Genomic DNA, 24,715 nt, shown 5'->3' on the forward strand with positions numbered 1-24,715 from the left:
ACTGGGAGGAGGCCGAGGACTGCGATTTCTCTCATGAGATCAGTCTTTTGGAGTAAAAACGGTGGGTGGAGGAGGTGATGGTTGAGATGCTGATTCTCAGGAGACGATCCCTCCAGTGTTCCTTTGGGGCTTCAACTTGATTGGCTGTTGTAGGTCTTTCTCATCAGGTGGAAAAGGAATCTTTTCTGCTGTGGTTTCTTGGGGTTGGGCAATAACTCTTCTTCGTTCTGGAAGTAACAGATACCTGTGAAACACAGAGAGAGGAGAGGAGGTGAGAGAGGACAGAAGAAAAATCAGTGAGAGTCTTTGCAGGGTCCTGCTGAGAGCTGAGCCTGCAGGGATGGCCACATGGTGACTGAGGCCAGGAGCAGGCTGGGCTCCTGCTGACACGAGGAGCTGAAGGCAGAGCCACAGGCTGGCTGGAGGGGAACGTGAGAGCCATGCCTTAGACGTTCATCCAGCCTCTGGGGCAGAATCTAGGGACCCCTGTCCTCACCCCACCACTGCTTGCTGATAACCCAGCTCAGACCTGCTGCGGAGCCTTAGCCAGGTGCCCCCACCCAGTCCTCCGCAGCCACTGCACTCTTGAGGCCCCTTCCTCTGCACTGAAGGATGGCCTTCTCACCGTTCCAGGGATGGATGTGCTTAGCATCCCTCTCACACATTCCGAAACAAATTGCGCTCCAGAGCAGAGGGTCCTTGGTAGAGAAACACACCCTGTCCTACCTCTATGCCCCTGTCCTCTGAGGAGGAGAGGCAGCTACAGGGAGCGCCCTGCAATGGGAGACCCACTGGGGCTTCAGAATGTCTCCGATTCTCCTTCCACCTTTCATAGATGAGGACCTATGCTGCCAAGGAGCTGAGGAGTAGCTGAGCTCAGGTGGCCTGTTATGGACAACACAGACCCTAGAAGCCAGGCCACAGGCCCTTCCCACCCATTTGGAGGAAGAGAGAGGAAAGGCTCCCATCCGGAGAGGTCTACAGGCACTAGGGGCGGTTTGGTCAACCTCCTGGACAGGAAGAAGTCTTTACAGAGAAGCGCTGCTTCAGCAGAGCTACAGAAAGAAGGGAGTTTCTCTGAGCTTCTAAGTCATGTTCTTTTGTGTACTGTATCTGGTACTCTAAACACTGTGAGAAACTTGGATCCAAACACAGAGCTTGTATATCCAGCGCATCTATCTGCCTCTTTCTCTTTTCTCTTTTCCAAGCTGCACAAATAGTTCTGTGGAGAGAAGGCTAAGTCCATCACTGGCTGATATTCTGCTTTTCTATAAAGAAGCCACAAGTGGACCCTGCCATCCTGGGTACTGACATCCTACCAGATCCGTCGTGCTTTGAATCCTTAAATGTTTATTCACAGAGCTTTAAAAAACCCTGCTAAGCAAACCTCACCTGAAGGGAGAATTTCAATGGCTTGGTGTGCGCACCCATGTTAGATCCAGGCTCACCCAGTTTCTATCTGGAATTACATGATTTAGAGTTACTTACTAGGGCTAGACTACTTCACACCACTCCTTTTGCTTCTTTCCATCCCTTCCACCGAGAACTTCTTTCTCCCTGGCCCCACAGAGTTTCCGGTCATCCTTCTGACACTCTCATGGAAACCATCTGCCTTCTCAATTGGGTTTGTCTGAAGCAAGGTTCATCCTGTATTCTTTGTCTCTCCCTGAGTCGTCATAAGCTTGGTCCAAAGTTCATTCACTACAACGCTCTCCTAGATTCCCTGGTCTCAGATGCCCACTCAGGTCATGTTCTGGAATTTTACTGCACGTGTGGCAGGAGCAGGTGAGTCAAAGGGCAGGAGGTCTGAATGCCTGCTCCCCTCATGTCCTGAGCACTGTGACGACCGGGTGTCTACATCTTGGTTTGGCCAGCGTGCCAGGAGGGCGCCATCTACTGTCCTGCACCGAATGCCAGCTCCAGTGTGTCCCTCACAGGACTGCCCACCTGGCACTGAGGGGACCTGACTCCAGCCTGCCTAGCATTCCCACCTATGACGCGGTTCTTATGCAACTTTTGTAAGCAGGACCCTTTTTCTCACTTTCAGCCCTTCCTCATGCAAAAAGTTGAGCATGAAGGGTTTTCCTAGGTCCACGTTGCCAAAGGAAAGCCACATGCAAGTGAGTCGTTAAGACCGTGGTCCTGGATGCAAGAGGCAGTGGAGTTGGAGGGGGAGGGAAAGGAAGCTGAGGAAGCCAACTGCGTGTGTGATTTCCCGCAAAGCACCATGTATTCAGCAGCCTTAGAGATGCTGTTGGGATGAAAAGACCACAGGATCAGGCTTTCCTGGGGCTAAAAGTAGGACAGAGGGAACATCAGGCGAGCAGTCGCAGGGGCACGGCAGAGTCAGAGGCAAACAAAAGACTGAGAGGCAAGGACCTGGCAGGGTGGCAGCCCCTGGAAAGCAGGAAAGACCACGCAGAGGGAGCCAGAGCTGTGGAGTCCACAAAGGAGGAAGCGAAAACCTAGTGGGAGACTGAGCTGTGGTGCATAAGGAGAAAGGGCATGGAGGAGCCTGAGAGGTGATTACCTCGGTAGCCTAAGCAAGGAGGCCAGGGAATCTGCAGGCCAGTCTCCACTTGCTGAACTGCAGTTTTCTTTGGATAATCTTCTCTTTCAGGAAACTTAAGGCATGAAGGCGGTGACACACGTGACACTCCTGCCTGCTGGCAGCTGAGCCCTCACCCTCCAGCTTGGGAGGGGTCTTCATTCCGATGGAAGCATCCAGACCCAGCTCTGAAGAGAAAACCACAGCCAACAGGATCCATCGTTACTCATGATCTTCCTGTGACTCCCTCCTCCACCCCCAGGGACCTCCGGTAAAGACAGTGTCCAGGGACATGAAGGGCCATCGGGAAGTGCGTGGTGAGGGAAGCCACTGGAGACATTTGGTACTTCTTTCCTTCTGTTGATACTCCTGATACTAGTGAGACTACCATGAGGCAGACATGCTCCCAAATGCCCAAAAGGTGTCGAGAACAATAACGTTGAGAAAAACAAAACGTTCCCAGGGAGAAAAGACCAAGACAAGGAAACCATGCCACACGCGGGTTGTACTTATTTGGCGGGATGAGAGTGTAGAGACCAAGCAAAGTCACAGGTGAAGGAAAAGCTCAGGACAGAAAAGCCCTGGGGAAGGCTAAACCTGGAAACAATGTTAAATGTGCATCAATACATATCATAGGGCATATGTATATAGATACACACACCCACATACACACACACCCCGTACACATATTGTTTAGACACACTCAGTCCCCACGAGGTATAGAAGGTGTGCTGATCAATGAAAACATCCACAAAGTGTGCATGGACATTAAACCAATGAGGCTGCTGATGGTTCATTCTAACAGCCTCCTGATGAGTTGAATTTGAAACAAAGAACGGAAACAAGAAGAAGGAGAGAGAGAAGGTCTGGTGGGTAGCATGAACTATGACATATGGGGGAGGAATCAAGGAGTATGAAAGTCAAGGGCATGGAAAGTATCCATTGTTGCAAAATCTTCTGTGAAGCCGGGACTGATGCTCAGGCCTCCGAGGAAAGTGAGCAGGAGAAAGAGTGACTCAGCCAGAGAGCTTGGGACTTGGCTGGGAATGTGGGAGGCCAAGGCCAAGAAAAAGAGAGGCAGGAGTGAAGAGAAGACAACTAGCTACCCCAGGACCTAATGGCACCTGTCAGGGCTACGCTTCCCCACACTCCCTGAGCACTTTCGAGGAGCCTCTCCAGGCTGCTCCGTGCTGCTCCTTCTCATCTCACCTCCACCTGAGAACCCGGGTCCCTCCTCATTCTCAGGTGAGGCCAACACCTAAGGGACAAGCCGCCGGCACCCGAGGCTCCAGCTGGAGAGGTTGAGACTCCTGGAGGGTAAGGGTGGCACATGCCCATCGACATGGAGGTGAGGGGTTGAAAAAATCAGATTGAGGAACGTTAAAAAATCCGAGAAGTGAATCCTGATGAGAAAAAAACTGACAGCTATGGATAAGAGTAAAGAGGTTGAGATAAATGAGGTGTTATCAAACAGACCGACTGGTACACTTCCCGATGAAGGTGGCTCTTTATTTTCAAAAGAGGGGGAAAAACACACAACTCTGTCGCCCATCTCCTTGGCCTGAACTCCCTATTCCCCTCTTCTCTCTTACCTCGGAAGAGTGGCCCTTGGTTCCCAGTATCAGTGTTGGCAGTAAAGCCCTGGATGTTGGAGGAAAGGCGGAGCCTGGCTTTGCCATCACCACGATCTAAATGCTGGCTGAGGGGCAGCTGCAGATCATTGGCCACCTGGGTGCTTGTCTGCAGCTGAGCTTGTGAACTTTGCATCTCTGGCCTTCCAAAACTCAAAGGCACTTTGTGACAATCCCCCCAGGTGTCACCTGAAAAGAATAACAGGTTCAGTAGCACCCATCCAAGGTTTCCTTCGCTAAGCCCTCCATGAACACCCATTTGTGATGACCCAGCCTAACAGAGAATCCACACAGTGACCCAGACAACACAGGCAGCCATCATGTACGGGAAGGAGATGCCATCTTTATGGCTATGCCTGGGGATGCGGAGAGGCCAGGGGCCAGGCTGTGATGTCCCTGAGACAATAAGCTGCCCACATGACCCGAGAGGGTTTGATTTGCAATAAAGTCACACCTATTATTCTCTGACTCATACCTCAGTCCCTCAGCCTAATGAGAAGGCCTGAGGGAGAAAGAGTTGTTGGTGTCTGCCCACAAGACTAAAAGACCAGGGGAAGAAGTATGGCCTCGAGCCTGCGGGTACTGATAGAAAAGGGAGTTGGACAACGATAGGACATGGACAAAGCGAAGAGAACACCCCAATTCTGGAGCCTTCTCAACGTCCTTCTTCATAAGTGTTGGCGGCTCTTCTGCCTCCCCACACATGTATGTTCTGTTCCCACATGGGGTCGGCTAAGGGCCAAGGTCCTAGCAAGTATAAATAGTGTAGTACAGGCCTGAGTCCTGATACGAGCTAAGGCACAGAAGGGTTGCAGAACCAGAATTTGTGTCTCTTCAGGGAAGTCATGCGGTGCACAGTCCTGAGACCACACACCCCTCCAGGGGGGTCTGGGCCCTGAGTACTCACTGGTTGCATCGTGAGCATCAGGGACATCCATGTTCTCAAATGAGAGGGTGGCAGCACTCCTGTAAGGCCAGAAGGAGTCCGACAGGTCGGGAAGACCTGGGCAAGACCAAGCGCTTCCATCCAGTGAGTTCAGTGGGACACCACACTCTGCCATCGGCGGCAGCTCCCCGCGGAGCCTGGTGGGGGACGGAGGCCTGAGGATTCACCCAAGAGTGATCAGGAATCTTAGAGTCTATGTGGTTTGGATCAGATGATTAAGAGTGTGGCGAAGGCCGCCAAGGGGCTGGCTGACCCATTAGAGAGGGACAAACTGGGTGTGTATCTGGGGTGGGGGCAGAGTGTGTTTTTAGAGGGTCAGGAAATAGCGAGGACAGTCGGTCCTCAGTGCTCTGGCCAACGACAAGCTGATGAGGAGGAGACCGAATACCTCTATACGGTACAGTCATGACCCACAACACAGAGTGTCACGTAACAGTGGTGTCAGCCCTTCATTTCGATGGCACTGAAAGTGGGAAAGGGGTGGGAATGGGCCTACAGCATGGGGAGGGGGGTGGGGGGTCACCTCTGGAATCCCAGGCATCTCAGGCCATCAAGGCCTCTGTCTCTCATTATGGTGGCAATAATATACTATCACTGTCAGTCTCCATTTCTTGCTATGAAACCTATGCCAACATGCTGATGCCAAACAGGCAGACAGCAGACGTGAGAGAACAAGTGAGTGCCACAGACCCCTGGGACATAGTTCACGTGGGTCACCTGACTGGGGGTCACTACCCTTGAGAGCATAACGAGAGACGGGAAACAACACGGGCGCCACCATGAGAGCAGAAAACGTCACACAACAGGAGAACTGCTGGTTGGCAAAGTGGAGGACACACATAGACCCAGCACTTTCTGCTTCTCCCTGGGTCAGAGGTCTGCAGATGTCATTACTGTATGAACAGCCCCACATAGTCAAAATTACCTGGGGACAGGTGGCTCTGGTTCTTTCACCCCATTACGATCATGTGGGTTTTCTGCAAAGAAATTAACAGCACAGTTACTTTAGGCAGATCCCCTTAATTTGCTCCATCCTTTGCCTCACATTTGCAAGGGTCATAAATACACACAATGTGAAAACAGTCTATTGTGAGAGAAATATTCCCGGAGGCCCTAGACAGAGTGTCAAAAGAGGGCACTGAGTTTCCGTCTTGAGGCACCAGACAAACCTCCTTGGTAGGATAAGTCACCCTCACAGTTAGCTTATGTCCTGAGACTCTGCAAACAGCTAAACATAAATGTTTCCCCGCAGATCCTGGGGAACTTCCTCACTATGAACTCAGGGCTTGCTATGATATTCAGGCTTCTTCCAGCTGAAAGGCTTGTTAATGCATGAGATGAAGGACATGCTGAGCTTAGACGGACGAGTGGAATCTACACCCCAGCCAGTCCAAAGACTCTTCAGTGCTACAGAGAAACAGGGGCCTTTCTATTCCTAAGGTTGCAAATTCCAGGGCCCTTCCTCGCTTCAGAGACATGCACCAAAGTTGACAGTGGTGCTTATGTTCTGGTTCCAGAAGAGTCGGGACAAGGGAAGACAAATGAAAGGATGCAGACTCTAGGCTGGCAGACGTGAAACAGCGTTGTGACATTTCCAAAGATACAAGCAAGACTGGCAGCAGCCTCAGAGAGGGGTAGAAACTCAGGAGGCACATTGCTCAGGAATGACAATGGGAGCATTTCATGGGAGATGGGAGACTCACCCAAACTTAGGAGGCTTGAACGTTAGTTCCTGGCCATGGTGGCAGAGGTACATGTGAGTCTGGCAGGACTGCCTGGGGGCTAATTAATTGCCAGTGGCGCAAACATGACTAGAACTTGGACAAAATCATTACTTCATGGACTATGTCATTTTAAAGGCAATTGAAGGGGAAAAAAATGAAAAGCATTACAGAGAAACAAAAGCTAAGAGATTTTAGCACCAGCAAGCAAGCTTTAAAGGCAACTGCAGTGCCAGGTTCCAAACATTATGTCAGCATACAGTCTACCCGAGGGGATTATTCCTATCAGACTAGGTGAACAAAGAACATGCAGGCTACCTGGGGGACCAGCTGGAATTTCACCCTCTGCAGCAGGAGAGCAACCACAGGCTCCATCCAGAGCAGACCCCTTTTTCTGTTCATCAAATGCCAGTTTTCCATCACTGCAAGGCGGGTAGCAGTCAGAACCTTCCTGCTGAATGCAAGGAGCCAAAACAGCTTCATCTGGGAACGCCTGGAGCACTTCCTCCTTTGCAACCTCCTGCAACTCCGCGCTGTGCCAGATGCGGAGGGGAAGACGGAAAAGTAAACTCAGAGGAGGTTTTCTAGCTCCTGTTCAGGGGAGGCATAGGGAGCAGACACAGAGAGCAAAGCGGCAGTCTTCTTCCAGAAGGGAGAAACCACCCTCCTAGATGTGAGGCGGAGTGTGGCTGCCATGGGGAGGGAGAGAGAACAGCACAGGCTCGGGGTTCTGGCCCCACAACCAGCTGCTGGAGGAGAATGACCTCTCCCTCAGGCCACAGTCAGGACCCCAGCACACACAGAGGACTGAAATCCTGGTTTTGCAGACCCTGTGTGGAACTGAGTGTACACTGTCCGAGTGAGTACGGCTCTGGAGGAAATACAGACTGCAGGACCTATTTTATCCAGAGCATGCTACAATATGAAAGGTTTTCCAGGTTCTTCCCCAGCCTCCCAACACTGACTAACATGCTGATGCCAAAAGGACTCAAAGCAGATGTGCGTCTCCCCCGGCTTTTAACCCCCCAGGAGAGGACTGGTGATTGCAGGATTTCTTGTGTTTGACTCTTTCACCTGCGGCTACTCACTGTGCATCACTAACCTTGAGGGATTAAGAAACGGAAACCCATGGGAGTTCCTGTCGTGGTGCGGCAGAATCCAATCTGACTAGGAACCATGAGGTTGTGGGTTGGATCCCTGGCCTTGCTCAGTGGGTTAAGGATCTGGTGTTGCCCCGAGCTGTGGTGTAGGTCACAGACATGGCTGGGATCTTGCGTTGCTGTGGCTGTGGCATAGGCTATGGACTACAGCTACAGCTACAGCTACAGCTCCCATTAGACCCCTAGCCTGGCAACCTCCAAATGCCATGGGTGCGGCCCTCAAAAGACTGAAAATAAAATAAAATAAAGAAATTGAAACCCGTACCACTATCCCAAGGGAAATAGACAACTTTGTTACCAAAGGAGATATTTGACTGTTGCCTGAAGGGATGAAAGAGTTATTTTTTTTTATTTTTTATTTTTTTAGCTATTTCTTGTGCCGCTCCCGTGGCATATGGAGGTTCCCAGGCTAGGGGTCGAATCGGAGCTGTAGTCTCCGGCCTACGCCAGAGCCACAGCAACGTGGGATCCGAGCCGCGTCTGCAACCTACACCACAGCTCAAGGCAACGCCGGATCGTTAACCCACTGAGCAAGGGCAGGGACAGAACCCGCAACCTCATGGTTCCTAGTCAGATTCGTTAACCACTGCGCCACGACGGGAACTCCGCTGAAAGAGTTATTTTATACTGAGCAATTTCTGGTGTTCCCTGCGTCTGAGGTCTCCTGGTATCAGTACCGACATTCACAGCCCTCAAAGCTTCAGAGTTACCTGGGGGGCAGTGGCTCTTGTCCATCCACTTCCTCATGACCATTCTGATTTTCTGCTAAGAAATTCAGAGACAATATGTCACACGAGTTAAGCACTGCTCACACTTGGCAACTCAGTGCACACACCGACCACAACGACATTAATATTCTCAGTGTCAGAACAGAGTACCTCGGCAGAGATGATCCGGGACACTTCAGTGAAGGCTTAGGAGAATTAGCACTGCGGCCAGACCCATTAGGGAATCGCCTCCTGATCTGGAAGAACCTTCTCCCAGCATCCTCTCTGCTGAGGCTATACAGATGGCTAAGAGAGTGGATTTCCCCCAGAGATCTTAGAAAATGAGCTGAGGTATGATCTAGAATTGTTTCTACACTACTCGTTCGTCCCAATGGATAATGTAGTTGTTGATGGCTTAGAGGAACTTATACGTGAGACTAGCGGGATGGATGGATTGTGTCAACTCTCCAATGGAAAGGAGTACTTGGTGCTACACAGAAACAATGGCCATGCAAGGCTGGACGCACTACCTTCATGGAAACATTCAAGGAAGGCAGGGGGAGAGGGGACTCTGTCTGCATTTCAGATGACTGCTGAGCTAAGACACGCCAACACAGAGACCGTGGAGACGGGGGCTCAGAGCAGGGAAAGCAGGGAACCCTCGTCTCCTCACACACAGTCAGGTCTGCCCTTGGGTCCGCACAGGGATAGAAAGGCCAGGACCTCCTACAGCATGAAAACTTAGATCATTACAGGGGACAACACACATGTGCCCCAAACTAGGTCTGACAGTCACTTCCTGAGGATGTCCAGCTGGGCTGAGTGAGACTTTGTCACACCTGACTGGGGTCCATTGGCCTGAAAGTGGGTCCAGGTGGACAGAGGCATGACCTCGACCTAGGAAGGGATGAAGGCTCCCTGACCTAACCTGGTGTTTGGGTCTCATAATCCATCTTTTCCCCTGACTCGAACCGACATATATCTACAGGGTCTACCTTCGAAGAAGACCTTGCTCAGTCTAGACGGGTTGTGGGGAACAAAGAATAAGCAGGCTACCTGGGTGAGGGGTTGGAACGTCATCCTCTTTGGCGTGGGAGCCAGCACAGGCTCCATCTGCAGCAGGGCCAACTTTTGGCTCATCAGATGCACATGTGCCATCACCCGAAGGCTGGGTGCAGTCAGACCTTTCCTGGACCACTGAAGGGGTCGAAATGCATTCATCCTGGGATTCCTGTAGCACCTCCTCCTTTGCAACCTCCTGCACTTCCACGCTGTGCCAGGTGGGAAACGAATGACGGAACATTAAACTAAGAGGGACAGACACCAAGCTGTCCCGGGTGGTCGCAGGGAGGCACAGGGAGTGGTCCCAGAAAGCAAAAGGGCAATATCCTTAAAGAAGAAGGTAACTGTGCTGCTGTGTGTGAAGGGCAGTGTGGCTCCACAGGTTGGGAGGCAGAGAGACCAGCACGTGCTCCCTGCCCTGGCCACACATCGTCTGATGAGGAAGGACACTCAGCCATCCCAGTGTGGGGCTTTCCGGAACATGAGCCACACATGAACTACCACACCAGGCGCTAGCACCATGTGCCTGAGTCACATGATATTCAACATAAAGCAGCCAAGGGAATTCACCGACTAAAGCAACACAGACTCCCAGAGATGCTATGCCTTCTTTTAGGAACAGAAAGCCCTCTAAGGCGTCTTATTAGAATGACTGTCACATGACAAGTACATTTGGGACATCTAGATAATTTTCTTGGTCTTTAAGTCTTGGATTTACTCCTTAATTACTTGGTCTTTATTTCTTTGAAGTGACCTTCTTCCGAATAACCAAAAATATCTCACCTTGGAGTTCATGTAGGAGAGGCTAGATAGTCCCTGTGTGCACAGGAGATCCTAAGGGCAGTGCATTGCCTTGGGTCACACACACAGGTGCCACAGAGACAAGACACAGGTGAGCCCGAGTGGGAGGAGGGAAGGAAGAAAATTCAGTCTGCACTTTGCTTCTCCTGGCATCTGGCATCTGTGACTCTCTTGACCTCACTTACTCTTCTTCCTGGGACCTCTCCATATTTTATCTCCCCATGACCACATCCTGACAGGTGCTGTTACCTGGGGGTGAGTGCTGCTGCTTCGTCGTCGTCCTCCTTCTCGTCTTCATCACTCTCTGTAAACAAATTCAGAACTCCCCAGTCAGCTTCTGCCCACTTCTCCCACGACAAACACAAGCACTCATGTGGCCATGGAGCCATACATATCTATGTGAGAGTTAGGATAGTGGTGACGGTCTAACGCATTGTCTTTTAGCAATTTCCTTGCCTCCAAAGGGCTGGATCACCACGTCATCAGGCAAACATTGCAGTTGTCTCTTCTTCCTTATGTCACGGCACTGGTGTCCAGCTTCCATCTCAACCTGTACAACGGTATCATCCCTCCTGCCACAAATTCACCATAAACTCCTGCTCTGTATTTTTTGGCAGCTCTCACAAGATCCTCTCCTTTCTACAAGGAGAGGAAGAAACACCAAACCCCACATCCCTCCATCTGGGGACATCACGGGCTCATCAAGTGGGCTTGTGTGTGTGGTATCAAGGGAAATTCTCTCCATGGAATGTGTTCCACCCTAGACAGCTTTCCCAGCACCAAGTTCATCAAGTACATCAAGGACCTTCTCCAACCCCTCACACGAAGGGGCCTTCATTTTTCTCAACTACATTTGTTCACATCCCCACATTTCATCACTAAGGCCACCATCGAGTGATTGATCCCTTATACAGATGAGGAAACAGGTATCCGGAGAGGAACAGTCCGTCACTCAGTCCCAGTTCTAAAGGCAGCACTCAGGCTGGAAGCAGGCAACTGTCACACGTAGGCCAGGGCTCCTTTCCCTCCACAGGCTGCCTCCTGTCGCAGCCTCCTTTCTGTGCTTTATCCCTGGGTGCATGCTGCCTCCTGCACGAAGGCCCTCGTCCATCAAGGAGGAGGCAGAAGAGTCGGAATACTCTTTCCCCTACCCTATGCGTTTGTTTCCCCTCTGTCCTCACCCTCAGCCCATCCTAGTCCTACCACAGCCCCTAATGGGCCATGAAAACCGAACAGCTCTAAAAAACATTCCTAGTGAGCTGCTCCCTGGGGGCCCAGTGGGTTAAGGATCTGCTGTTGTCACTGCTGTGGCACGGGTTCAGTTCCGGGCCCAGGAATACCATAGTCTGCAAGCACAGCCTACAAATCCCCAAAACATGCCTAGTGAGGTGTGAAGACTCTTGGGGACCATGGAGCTGCCCAGTGCAATCGGGGTCCGTGGCCCCCTTACCTGGGCTGAACTTGCGGGCGAGGCGCTCTGCCAGCCTGTGTCCCTCAGTCAGCTGCTCTCGCAAGCCCTGCCCCTGGTCCTTGTCAAGGTCTTTGTGGGTGAGGAGGTCGGTGAGGTGCTGAACGAGCAGGACACAGTCATCCCTCCCTTCCTTCACCTTCTGCCGTAACTGGGTCAGCTCTCTTGCCTGAGCGTGAATCAGGACATCCAATTCCCTGAGGGGGCACACAGGTACAATTTGAAATCCCAGAGACATGGACCACACACTCTTAGGGCGTTTGATGCTCCCTGGCATCCCCAAGGAGCTCTCGATGCAGAAGTCTGACACCTAGGGGGTGACCTTTCTGGGGCGGAGAGAAAGGGGGACGGACAACAAAGGCGGCCTCTGGAACAGCCAGAGCTCCCCTGAGAGTCCTTGACATCCCATTCCTCGTGTTCTTCTGGGAACAACCCCAGTGTCCTCCTACACCTGCTTCATGGAGAGGGCGCTCCAGGTCTTCCCTCAGCCATGCCCGTTTCCACACGAAAATACACATCAGGCACTGGCAGGCACTGACACAAAGCCAGACACCCGGTGTGGACAGTCCGGCTGGTGTGAATTCGAAAGACCAAGAGAATGCCAGGGTCCAGGATGGAGGCCAAGCTCGAGTCAGTCAGGAGGGGATTGTGAGGGAAGGGAAAGGAGGTTGGCATCACAAAACACTGCAAATGGACAAAATGCTCCTGAGCTCTTCACTTGATTTGAATTTGGTGAATTTCATGTGCTGTGATTTCAAATCAATGATTTGTTTAAATAGCAGAGTTGGAGTTTCCTGGTAGCTTGTGGTTAACTCTCCGGAATTGTCACTTTTGTGGCTCATATCTCGGTTGTTTCCTTTCTTACTTTTTTAAAAGAAATAGTGGATTATAGTTGTTTTACAATGTTGTGTGAGTGTGTGCTGATCAGCAATGTCATTCAGTTATACATATATTATGATTCCTTTTCATATTCTTTGCACATGCTGTGCTATATAAGTAGGATCCTGGGATATATCTGTGTTCATATATTTAATTTTAAAACATTTTTAAATTAAAGTATGGTTGATTTATATGTGGTGTTGGTTTGATTCCTGGGATGGGAACTTCCCTATGCCTTGAGCATGACCAAAAAATGAAAACTTTTTAAAAAGCATGCAGAGTTCCCATTATGGCTCAGTGATTATCAAACCGAATGAGCATACATGCAGATTCAAGTGCGATCCTTGGCCTTGCTCTGGGTTAAGGATCTGGCGTTGCCGTGAACTATGGTCTGATTTGACCCCTAGCCCGGGAACCTCATATATGCCGCAGGTGAGGCCCTAAAAGACAAAAAACAAAAAACAAAACAAAAACAAAAAAAGACATGGAAAATGAGGCTTTGAATAACAACTGGAGTTTCATGATAGCATGTGGTTAAGTCTCCAGCATTGTCACATTTGTGGCTCAAATTTCTGCTGCTGTGCTGGGATTACTTTGCTTTTTCAAAAAAGAACAATGTTGGAAGTTTAGTTGTTTTACAATTTTGTGGAGTGTGTGCTGAACAGCAATGTCACTCAGTTACATATATATAGATCCTTTTCATAGTCTTTGCATATGTTGTGCTATACAGTAGGATCCTGGGGTATATCTGCTTTCATATATTTTATTTTAAAACATTTTTAAAGGAAAGTATGATTGATTTACACATGGTGCTGGTTTGATTCCTGGGATGGGAACTTCTCTATGCCTTGAGCATGACCAAAAGAAGAAAAATTAAAGACAAAAAAAAGCATGGGATGTTCCTGTCATGGCTCAGTTAAAAATGAACCCAACTAGTATACATGAGGTTGCAGGTTCGAGCCCTGGCCTCATTCAGCTTGGTAAGGATCTGGCGTTTCCCTGAGCTGTGGTGTAGGTTGCAGACGTGGCTCAGATCCAGGGTTGCTATGGCTCTGGCGTAGGCTGGTGGCTAAAGCTCTGATTCGAACCCCCTAGCCTAGGAACCTCCAGATGCCACAGGCATGGCTCTAAAAGTCAAAAAAAAAAAAAATCATGTTAAATGAGGCTCTGAATAACAACTGTACTCCATACTTCACCAGTGGCTGTTCTCTGATTACGTCATGAGTATCTGTGCCTGGGTGCCTGCCATGAGCAGTTCGGTCCTCTCCTGGCCCAGTGTCACTCCTGGCCCCACTTCACAGAGGCCTAGACCTTCCACTGGCCTCCCTGCACAGAACCCTCCTTACCGGAACCTCTTGGCCAGCGCTGGATCCTCTGCCAGCCTCTCTGCCAGCTTCACCACCTTAAACTCTAGCTTCTCCCCCAGCACGGATTCAATGATGTCTCTGTGCCCTTCACACTCTGCAAAAACAGAGACGCTGCCTCAGGGGGAAGCTGGACACGCGGCTGTGGTCACTGCCTTCAAGGGAGGAGGCAGAGTCCATCCCAAGGGCAGGTGTAAGCCCGTTACCAGGCTCTACGCAGGGATTTCCACATCTGATTCCTCGGGCTCCCAACTGCACGGCCTTCCAGTCCTCCCCATTTTAGAGCTGAGGAAAGACAAGCTCCAAGGCACAGAAAGGAACGAGACAAGATTAACTGCTGTTTGGCAAGGTCAGAATTCACACACCCCCAGACTGACCCTCAATCAAGGGCCACGTTCCCAGGACTTGTTCCCTCTGAGGTGAGACATGGAGCAGGGGCCTGAGGGGGCAGTTCCTTGGTGCCTCAGTTCTCCCACCCTCTGCCAACTGAGGGAGAAAGAGCCACCTCTGCCTGCCCTGGATTGTGGTCAGAATGAAATTCATTTTGACAAAGGGGAGAGAAGATCAAGTCTGGAGAGTGTTTCGTTTCCTAGAAGGAAGCCAGTGACCACTCATCGCTTGGTTGCCCCCGACCCCTAGGACGTACGGTATTTCTGCAGCTGGTTGGCCAGGGAGTAGGCAGTAGCTTCGGATACAAGGAATTTCTCCCTGAGGTCTCGGAAGTCCTGCTTGCTCTGGGCCAGCTGCCGCTGAAGCTCCTGGTTCTCTCGCATGAGTTTGTGTTGTGCCCTCAAGTCTGATGAAGGGCCAAGAGACACTGCCATGGTGACACGTGGCAGGAGAGCCAGGGCCTGGGGAGAAGACACCCAGCACAGGGTGGATTAAAGCACGTGGAATCCCATAGGCTGAAGCGGGAATGAGGGATGAGGAAAACTGGAATTCTTAACTTACCATTGGGCACACGCGAATCAACACCCCACAACACCAGAGGGCCTGTATCCACAGAAACCAAGTTCAAGATGCTAGAGCTCAGAGCCCAGGACCCTGCCTATAGATCAGACGGGGCCTGGCGTGAGGAAGGGGGACCCAGGGTGCCAGGGAACTGTCTGGAGTTGCCACAACAGAACTGGAAGGTGGGGGGAGGGTTGATGGAATCTTGGGGGCCCCTGGATTCAGAGGCCTAGGCCATGCTGATACACAAGGCTGCCTGGTGCCTTGGGAAGGTCGCCAGCCATGGGGACACCCCCTCAGCAGCCACACTTCATAGGTGTCTGCACTTGTGCTAATACCACTGCGCTAGCTCCCTCCCTCCAAAACACATCTGCGCAGAGCTCTCATCTTCACTCTCCTCTGTTTACCCAAAAATCAAGACACAAGTAGTTTCCCAACATGTCCTATTGTCTTAAGGGCTCTCACGAAGTCCCCCCACCTTCTCTGGAAATGTTAACACATTCTAAATCTCGTCCACCAGTGAAAGACATCAAACGTTTAGACTGTCATGAAGTTCTTCCTTGGGCTTCCCCAATGTGATCTGTGACATAAACGTGTAGGACAAAAGCTGAGTATAATGCTAAGGGAAGGAATAATTAGTAGAAGTATTCTGTCCCAATTCAGTGCTCTTTTTGCTGCATCTCTGTGTTATGTCAGATTCTTCTCTTCACTGGGGCAGCCTGTTGGCTTTTGGATAATCCTAACAACCCAAACTTCGGAGATCCCAGGCCAGGGATCAAACCTGTGGGTCAAGGCTGTTCTAAGCTCTACTGTACCTCCTCATTCCATTCCAGACAGGGAACACTGCAGGGGCTGGTCCTGGCCAAGATGTTGCCAAGGCTGCTTTTAGATGCAAACTAGCCAAGGTCAAGGTTTGGGGATGGCTGTTCAAAAGACTCTTGTTCCTCTCCTATTCCTTCAATTATGAACATGACTTCTTTCTAGAAATGGCGGGTGGGGAATATTTATTTGAGAACATCTTATCTGTTCCCTGCCAACTGTATTCTGTCCATAACTACACAGTGGACAAAGGAGGGACAAAGTCAGGTATGTTCCCAGCACCTAGTATAGTTAAAGGGATCGTATCTAATCCTATGAACTATCTGAATAATCATAAGTTATTTTCCTTATGAAGAAAATCTCAGCGGTTATAAAATTTCCCCAGACCACACATTTGGTGAGGAAAGCATTGTGCATTAGAAACCATTTCTCTTGGGCATTAAAACCCACCTTCTCCCATTATAGTCAACAGAATGACAGTACTTTTAATGGAGATGAGGTCTGTGATGGTCGTTCCGGGGTGATTTTCCCAACAGGGCCGTCTGTCATTTAATATGAGTTGAACTTTTAAATTTCCTTATCTTTTCTCTTAAGTATACTCTGTAGTGTTTGCTCTGCTCAGTCACTTTGGTTTTCTTCTCAACGCATCCTTATTATTTACACGGTGAATATCTGTTACCCATTTGCTGCCATCTGTCACTCTTTTTGTCTTTGTCACCCCCCTTTCTTAATGCCATCCCTTCTATACTGACATATAAGTTACTAGAACAAAAACACACACAACTTATGAGCACAGCTCAGTACACTCAACATGCTGTATCCATTGTGGAATCACCACCCAGATCAAGAGACTACACCTCCACCATTCCCGAACTTCTCCCGTGCTACTTACCAGTCAATTCCCATCTTCCACAGACAAACAGGGCCGGAATCCTCTCCCCACAGATGAGTTTTGTTTATTCTTGCATGTCACTGAATTGTAAAGATGCAGGAGGGTCCCTTTCTCTGTGTTCTTTCAACCAGTGTCTGGTTTTGAGGCTCCATCGCAATTGGTTGCATCAGTCATTTGGTTGTATACTTATGCTAAGAGATATTCTGTTTTAGGAGTATAGCACAATTTGATTATCTATTTTTCTGATGACAAAGACATATATTTTGAATGATTATGCATAAAGGAGGCATGGCTATTGCTGAACAAATGATCGTCTGGAGATAGGCACTGTGTCTCCGAGGCAGATGCACCTGAGAAGAGAAGTGCTTGGTGATAGGGTAGAAACGGACACCATTTGCAGTGCAGTTGGGTCATGTTCCATTCCTACGCTGTCCCCCCAAGACAGGCCAGTTCCAGGTGCCCCCATTTCCGACAAACCTTCATTTTAGCCATTCTGAGATCTGCAGTGCTTTCCCATTTGGGTTTTCAAGAGCTGATGGTCCACTTTAGATATCTTTTGCTCTAAAGTGACTCTTCAAATCTTCCGCTAATTAAGAATTTATGGCGTCTATAACTTCTTGCGTGATGTGTAAAAGTTCCCCGTATTATTTGGAGAAATTCCTTGTCGGATATATGCACAGCAAATAAAATAGACTGCTGGTCTATGGACTGCCTTGTCACTTTCAAAATGGTAAAGTATGAGAAGCTTAAAGATTGCATATGTTACATAGCTCAGCTGAATCAAAGAATTGCACATGGGTGCGGGTCAATTTTCTATTCTCCAATCTTATCACACGGTTATCGTTGTGTTGTCTTTACTTGGACCAATACCACAGTGTCTACATTACTACGGTTTTTAGGGGCACACCTGCGGCACAGGGAAGTTTCTAGGCTAGGGGTCGAACGGGCTGCTGCAGGCCTACCCCACAGCCAGGGCAACCTTCGATCTGAGCCCCATCTGCAGCCTATGCTGCAGCTTATGGAAAGGCTGGATCCTCAACCCACTGAGCTAGGTCAGGGATCAAACCTGCATCCTCCCAGAGAAAATGTCGAGTTCTTAACCCGCGGAGACACAACAGGAACGCCTCGTGGCTATGGTTTCAACATGAGCTTGGAAATCTCCTAGAGTAAGGCCTCTAACTTAATGCCTCTCCACAGTCGTCTGGGACAATCCAGGGAGGGTGGTTTCCATATACGTTTTATAAGTAGTTTGCAAATCATCCCCAGAATGCCTGGGGCAATATAATTTCAAATAATGTTGATTTCACCTTCAAACAGTATTAGGAGTTTCAATCTATGTATATGATATGTATATTATATATATTTATTTAGGTCTTTTTAAATTTAATGGCCACGTCCATGCCCTAGGGACATTTGTGGGCCAGGGATGGACTTCAAGGTGCAGCTGTGCCAGTGCCAGATCCTTTAACCCACTGCAGCCAGGCTGGCATTGATCCTGACGCTCCACAGCAACCTGGCCGCTGCAGTCAGAGTCTTCACCCACTGGGCCATGGTGGGACCTCCTATTTGGCTCTTTCATGTCCTCAGCAAGAGTTTTCAGGAGTCTTCAGTGCATATGTGCTTAAACATTTAATAATTAGGGATGGGACTCGCAAGTGTGTTCTATTGAATTTCATTTGCTACATATTCACTGCTGGTCTGGAGGAATGCAGTACACTCTTACATGAATTCTTTTGAGGAATAATTCAGACACAACACACTACATCACTTTAGAGTATACAATCAAGTGCACTTTGATAGCTGGTTACACTGTGAAAACTACAGCTACCATCTGATACACGGTGTGTCCATGTCCTCACAACCTTTGGACCCCTTTGCTTTCCTTCACTCCCTCAACCCTCAGCCCCAGGCAACCACTGCCATGAGAGATGAGTTTGCCGTTTTAACACTCTTATATAAATCAAACTATGCATGGCCTCTTTCCTGTCTGCATTCCTCCACCCCGCTTGATTCAGAGTATCTCCATCATCTTACAAGCAACCGCAGTGCCTGCCTTTTTCTTGCTAAGCACTATTCCTTTGTTTCGATACTTTGTGTCAGTTCATACATTCACCAACTAATGGATGTCCCTGTAGTTTCCAGGGTTCAGTCCTTTTGAAGAAACTCATCATGGCTACTCAAGTGCGGGTTGTTATGGGGACATACTCTGTAAACACCTAGGAATGGAAAGGCTGCTCACATGATGGGTGTGTGCTGAACTGTCATTCAGCTTTTCAAAGTGCCTGAATGACTACTCATTCCCCCAAGTGTAAGAAACATCTGGTGGCTTTACACCTTTACCACATAAGATATTTTCAATCTCTTTCAATTTCACCACGGTAATGAATATATAATTGGAACTCGCTGTAGTTTTAATTTGTTTCTCTGACCACTGACACTTATGTTCTTGTGGCCCAATTATGTATCTTGTTCTGGAAGAGTTTCTACAGGTCTTTGACCAATTCTTTGATTGCATGTCCTTCCGAGAAAAAATATGTGTGAGAACAGTATGATGAACACCACAGACCATTACTTTCACAAATTAAAGAATGAGAGAAATGGCGACTAAATCAATGGAAAAGGTGCTGTAGATGAGAAACTCAATAGGGCTCAATGTCAAGTCTCACTGTGATGGACACAACTACTGAATCCCAAGCAAACTTCTAGTAGGTATCTGGGAAGACATTCACACGCTAATTCTCAAATTTATATGGAAATTCCAATGTGCTTCATTTATCAAAGCAATTTGCAAAAGAGGAATAAAGGTGGATGACTCAACTGCCTGGGTCCTAAATCCCTACAGAAATCTTTCACCCCACTGAAGTGGATTTTGTGGTCCTTTCAATATCAGTTTTAAGAGTTATGAGAGAGTGTGCATTTAGGTCCTCAGTCGGGTTTGTGATTTACAAATATTTCCCACTATTTGCAGCTTGACCTTTCATGTATTACCAGTGTCTTCAAGACCAATACGGTTTTTCAATTTTTATGAATATTTATAAATCAATGTATTTTTCTTTTTTTTTTTTTTTTTATTTTCCCACTGTACAGCAAGGGGGTCAGGTCATCCTTAGATGTATACATTGCAGTTACAGTTCTTTCCCCCACCCTTTCTACTGTTGCGACATGATCAAATCAATGTATTTTTCAAGTGGTTATATCTTTGGCCTCATCTAAGAAACCTCTTTCTAACCTAAAGTCACAAGTATTTCCCTCTAGGTCTTCTCCTACAAGTTTTCGGGTTCCATTTAATTTTTCCGGTTTTTTTTTTTTTTTGGTCTTTTTGGGGTCGCAACTGGGGAATATGGAGGTTCCCAGGCTAGGGGTCCAATCGGAGCTGTAGCCTCTGGCCTATACCAGAGCCACAGCAACTTGGGATCTGAGCCACATCTGTGACCTACACCACAGTGCACGGCAATGCTGGATCCCCACCCCACTGAGCAAGGCCAGGGATCAAACTCCAACCTCATGGTTCCTAGTCAGATTCGTTAACCACTGAGCCACGAGGGGAACTCCTGGTTTACATTTAGGTCTATGATCTATCCTGAGTTCCAATAAGGTATGAGGTATGGATTCAGCCCAGTAATGTAACGACTTCTCACATGCATATAGACATCTATTAGTCAAAAAGCTGAAGTAGATCATCCTTCACCAATCTGTTGAAAAGAATATGTTTTCTCCACGGGGTTACCTCTCTGCATTGGTCAACGACATCAGTCTTGTTGTAGGCAAAGGTTTATTTTTGGACTCCTTATTCTGGTCCCTTGATCCCTTGAAGTATCATTGCAACAGTTCCATCCTGATTTGACCATGATGACTATAAACTAATTCCTGAGGTCAGGCAGAGCTAGCCATGCAACTTTGTTCCCTATTTTATACCAACTACTTTGACTATGCTGTGTGTGGGTGTTTTGTTTCTTTGCTTGTTTGTTTTCTGCAAGCGCAATGGCGGCATATGGAAATTCCCAGGCACAGCAATACAGGATCCAAAACGCATCTGTGACCCAGAGTGCAGTTTGGGGCAACAACAGATCCTTAACCCACTGAGCGAGGCCAGAGATCGAACCTGTGTCCTCATGGAGGCTAGCCAGATTTGTTTCCGCTGAGCCATGACGGAACTCCAAAGTGGGGAAAACTAACATCCCCAACATACTCCCTCTTCTAACTCCTGAACAAAAACTCTTTCCATTGTGTTGCATTTGAGAGATCTGTTTCCCAAAGCTCCACCCTTTAGCCTGGGCCCAAGACTCCCTATGACCATAGATTCCTTCTCGCTGGTTTGTGTTGAACCAACTTGAGCGTTAGGTCTCGCTTGTCATTGTATACAGTGGGCTGACTGTCCCTTCCTCTTTTACCTCTTGCCAGCTGGGTGTCCAAAAGGTGGTGTCATGTCATTCCCCACTTCCACTGACAGTCCTGGATGCTACTGCAGCAATCTGTCAAAACAGGTGTTTCACTTTGTTTTATCAAAATCATCAGAGCCACGTTTAAATCAGCATCATAGTCAGCATAGTAGTTTGATAGTCAAATCTTCCGTTAGCTCAAAAACAAACAATCAGAAAATGAGAAATAATGCCTTTATTAGTTTGACCTTTTCCCCAAAGACATACCACTTCCATTTCAGGTGTGTGTGCTGATATGAAGACTCCTGACCGCCTCGAACCAATCACTACTCGTCTAATACAACAGAGCTTAGTTACGTACACAATGACGGCAAATCATGGGATAAATATTTATAGAGCGCGAGGTCCATAAGTTTGCTAAACATGTTTTCTCAGATGTGATGTCCCTCTGAGCCTACTCGCGTGTGGCTTCAAAAGCCTCCACCATTTTCTCCACCCCTTTGAGGCCATGGTCATAAAATCTCCTCTACCTCATCCTAGGTCACCTGCCATGGGATCTCCTTGATTCCATAGCCCTAGAGGAAGAGCCATGGTCCCAGCTTTTTTCATTCAAGGGCCTGCTGTTCCCATAAGAGCAGGGGAAGCCGGTGGCTCTCTTTGTTCTTTGGAAGGTAGGGCCATCACTGGGGTCACCTGAAGAAGCTGTTGCCTTCACAAGTCACCAGATGATGCTAAATGCATTGAATGTTCTCACATTACATGACGCTAAAGCCCACCCATGCATTCTGTTCCCTGAAAGGTCACTTTCTGAGTGGGATCTTGAAATGTTTGAGATTCACCGTCCAACCACACGAGTCCGTCTCTCCTAGTCCAACCCTCTGCTTATTCTTTGGAATGTGCTACACTCTACCCAGAATCTATGAAATGAACACAGGGAGAGAGCCCACACAAACAACTGTGACACTCACCTAGGACACTTGGCACCTGGGACACTTCCTGAGGGAGGGTCTCTAGAGGCCTGTGACCTGATGCTTCAGGAAGCAAAAGCCAGGCACTGTCACTGCTCCTGTTTGTACCTCTCCTTTCACCAGGAAGAGCCTAGTGCTTTCTGCCATTGATGTTCTCGCCTACAGACACCCAGGCTGAGCTGGGAAATGCCACCTTCACACTCTTTTCAGGAAGGATTCCCACCCTCCCCTTCCATCCCCCGCAAGGGAATCAGCACAACACATCTCACACAAGCACGCACTGAATGCTTTCATGGAGCTCAATAGGGAGAGAATCTGCAAGTGTGGAAAGTATTTACCTTCTCAGAGAGAAAACCATTAACCACCAGTCATCATGACAGGTATGACCCTAGAAGACATACTAAACTTGCCTCATTATTTCTCCACTTCCCCAAGACATAGTCGGAGTTACAGATCTTTGCGGTTTTCTCTGGAGACCTGGGCAGTGTGGACTGCTTTAAGGCAACATGGAGTCCGGGTGTCATCTGCACCCTGAGAGCCCCGAATCTGGCTGGAACCAGGGCCATGGAGCCAGGAAAGGCCATGCAGCTGTTGGGAAAAAAGAGAAAGGATCCAGGACCACCCACCAGGCCATGCCTTGCCCAAATGGACCACTTGCTCCGTTGACCCCAACACCAATACACCGCTCATGAGTTCACTGCTACCAGACAGAGAGCTCCACAAACACGGGGATAACCCTTTATCCACCTCTGTGTCCAAGAATCCTCACACCAGGTCAAGCACTGAGGACCTTCTCAGCGACATCCTGTCACTGATTGCATAAGACAGGTTTCAAGTCTCTACTCATCTCAGCTCCATTCCTGTGCAACGGTCCTGACAGGGAGGCTCTGCTTTCTCCCAGGATGTAGCACGTCACCCTCCGTAAAGAAGAGCCTGCCCTACACGCACCTTATGCCATCACCTTCACCTCGGGTGACTCTCAGGCAGACACACCTGTCCTCGGGGATTCCTCTCCTGGTTTCACTACCATCAGGAACAGATGGCCTCAGTCTAGCCTCCCATCCTCTGGGCTGCAGCAACGACCCAAGTCAGGGGAGCAGCAGGCACATTTTGGTGCAACTATGCACACTTGTGCCTTCCTCTCACTGCGGTGATCTCCCCAGGAGAAGCTTACTGAGAGCTGAGCTCCGAGGTGTTAACACAGCAGAAGGCACATGAAGCGCTCAGCATGTCTTGAAGAGACCCTGTGTGTAAAGCCTTCCAAACTAAAGGCACAGGAAGACGATTCTTTCTGCTTCAGATGCAAGGGACCCCCCTCACCCTGGCCCCTTCTGGCCATGGGGCAGACCTGTCTGAGCTGCCAAGGAAGTCTCTAATTCTTCTCCAAACCTCATTTCGCTCTCTTAGCACTCACTTCCGTAGAGGACGGCCGCTGAGGGCAATCCGAGGTTGTGGCTGAGGGCTCCAGGGCAGAGCCTCCTGCTGCCTCCTCCTCCTCATGGAACTGGTGCTTTCCAGCAAATAAACCAACCCTGATCCATCCTGGAATTCCTGGCAGCTGCACACTTCATGTGAGAAATGACCTCCATTCCCTGCTCACTCCTGCAATTTTTTTTTTTTTTTTTTTTTTTTTTTTTTTTTTTTTTTTTCTCATCTAACCTGTGATTTCTTTCTTCATCCCTCCTGCAGGTCTGTGAGTTCAGTGTGTGGACTCAGTTCAGGCTCCTAAAGGAAAACACAGACAAGGGACCAAAGGCAGGACTTGGCTGCAGTTCCCAGGGCACATGGAGCATGCATCTCTGCCCCACACTGCAGAAGGAAAAAAAAAACGCAGGAGGAGGAATTTCGAGTATTGGAAGGACTTTATCTTCCTGATTGAAGACACTGTGGTTCATGGAGATAGGGAGATTCTCCCAGGTTCCCACACCACTTGGGGCAGCAGAGCCACCCAAGAGCCTTGGCCACAAGCTCTTCTGTCCAAAAGCACCGGGATCCCACAGCTGAATGTCAGGGAACACTGGATCGAAAAATACAATTGTTCTCTCCTTAAGAACAAAACGAAACAAAAAAAAACACCTGAAAGATGCTTCCTTGAAAGAAACACTGTATCACTGTTCAACTGTCCCATGTTGTATACTCAGGCACTTGTCAGTCCAGGCTGGGACCAGGGAACACAAATGCATTAAGCACATCACAATCATATTTCAATATATATATCTGTCAATATGCACCTTCCGTGCTAGAGATCATCTTTCTGACAGCAGGCACTCTCCTGGCCTGGTTCACCCCACCCCTCCTCCCAGTGCCTCCTCAAGTGCCGCCAGATCCAACATTTACTGCCTAGCAAATAAACACCAGGTTCCAGGGGTAACTTTTATCTATGTCTTCTAGTCCCGTCATATTTCCACTTCGATCTTAT

At 48.9% G+C, this 24,715-nt stretch overlaps 1 protein-coding gene across 4 annotated transcripts; it reads right to left on the reverse strand.

Annotated features, from left to right (window-relative positions):
- On the reverse strand, positions 201 to 23,649 carry LOC106505207 (neuroblastoma breakpoint family member 6-like). Of its 4 annotated transcripts, none has more exons than XM_021090695.1 (14): positions 21,341 to 23,649; positions 16,950 to 17,299; positions 14,934 to 15,138; positions 14,270 to 14,384; positions 12,027 to 12,241; positions 10,826 to 10,880; positions 9,770 to 9,984; positions 8,717 to 8,771; positions 7,165 to 7,379; positions 6,051 to 6,102; positions 5,087 to 5,280; positions 4,141 to 4,368; positions 2,531 to 2,736; positions 201 to 244 (listed from the first exon to the last, which is right to left on the reverse strand). In XM_021090695.1, exons 3-13 carry the CDS (start codon positions 15,109 to 15,111, stop codon positions 2,540 to 2,542), a joined length of 1,719 nt encoding a protein of 572 aa, XP_020946354.1. In that variant the 5' UTR covers positions 15,112 to 15,138; positions 16,950 to 17,299; positions 21,341 to 23,649; the 3' UTR covers positions 201 to 244; positions 2,531 to 2,539. The 4 variants fall into 4 exon arrangements, with proteins under 4 accessions (XP_020946354.1, XP_020946352.1, XP_020946353.1 ...); XM_021090693.1 differs by having other exon boundaries at positions 8,717 to 8,768; positions 15,239 to 17,299; XM_021090694.1 differs by having other exon boundaries at positions 5,087 to 5,262; positions 15,239 to 17,299.

Source organism: Sus scrofa, chromosome 4, assembly GCF_000003025.6.
Source record: "Sus scrofa isolate TJ Tabasco breed Duroc chromosome 4, Sscrofa11.1, whole genome shotgun sequence".
Taxonomy (NCBI): Eukaryota; Metazoa; Chordata; class Mammalia; order Artiodactyla; family Suidae; genus Sus; species Sus scrofa.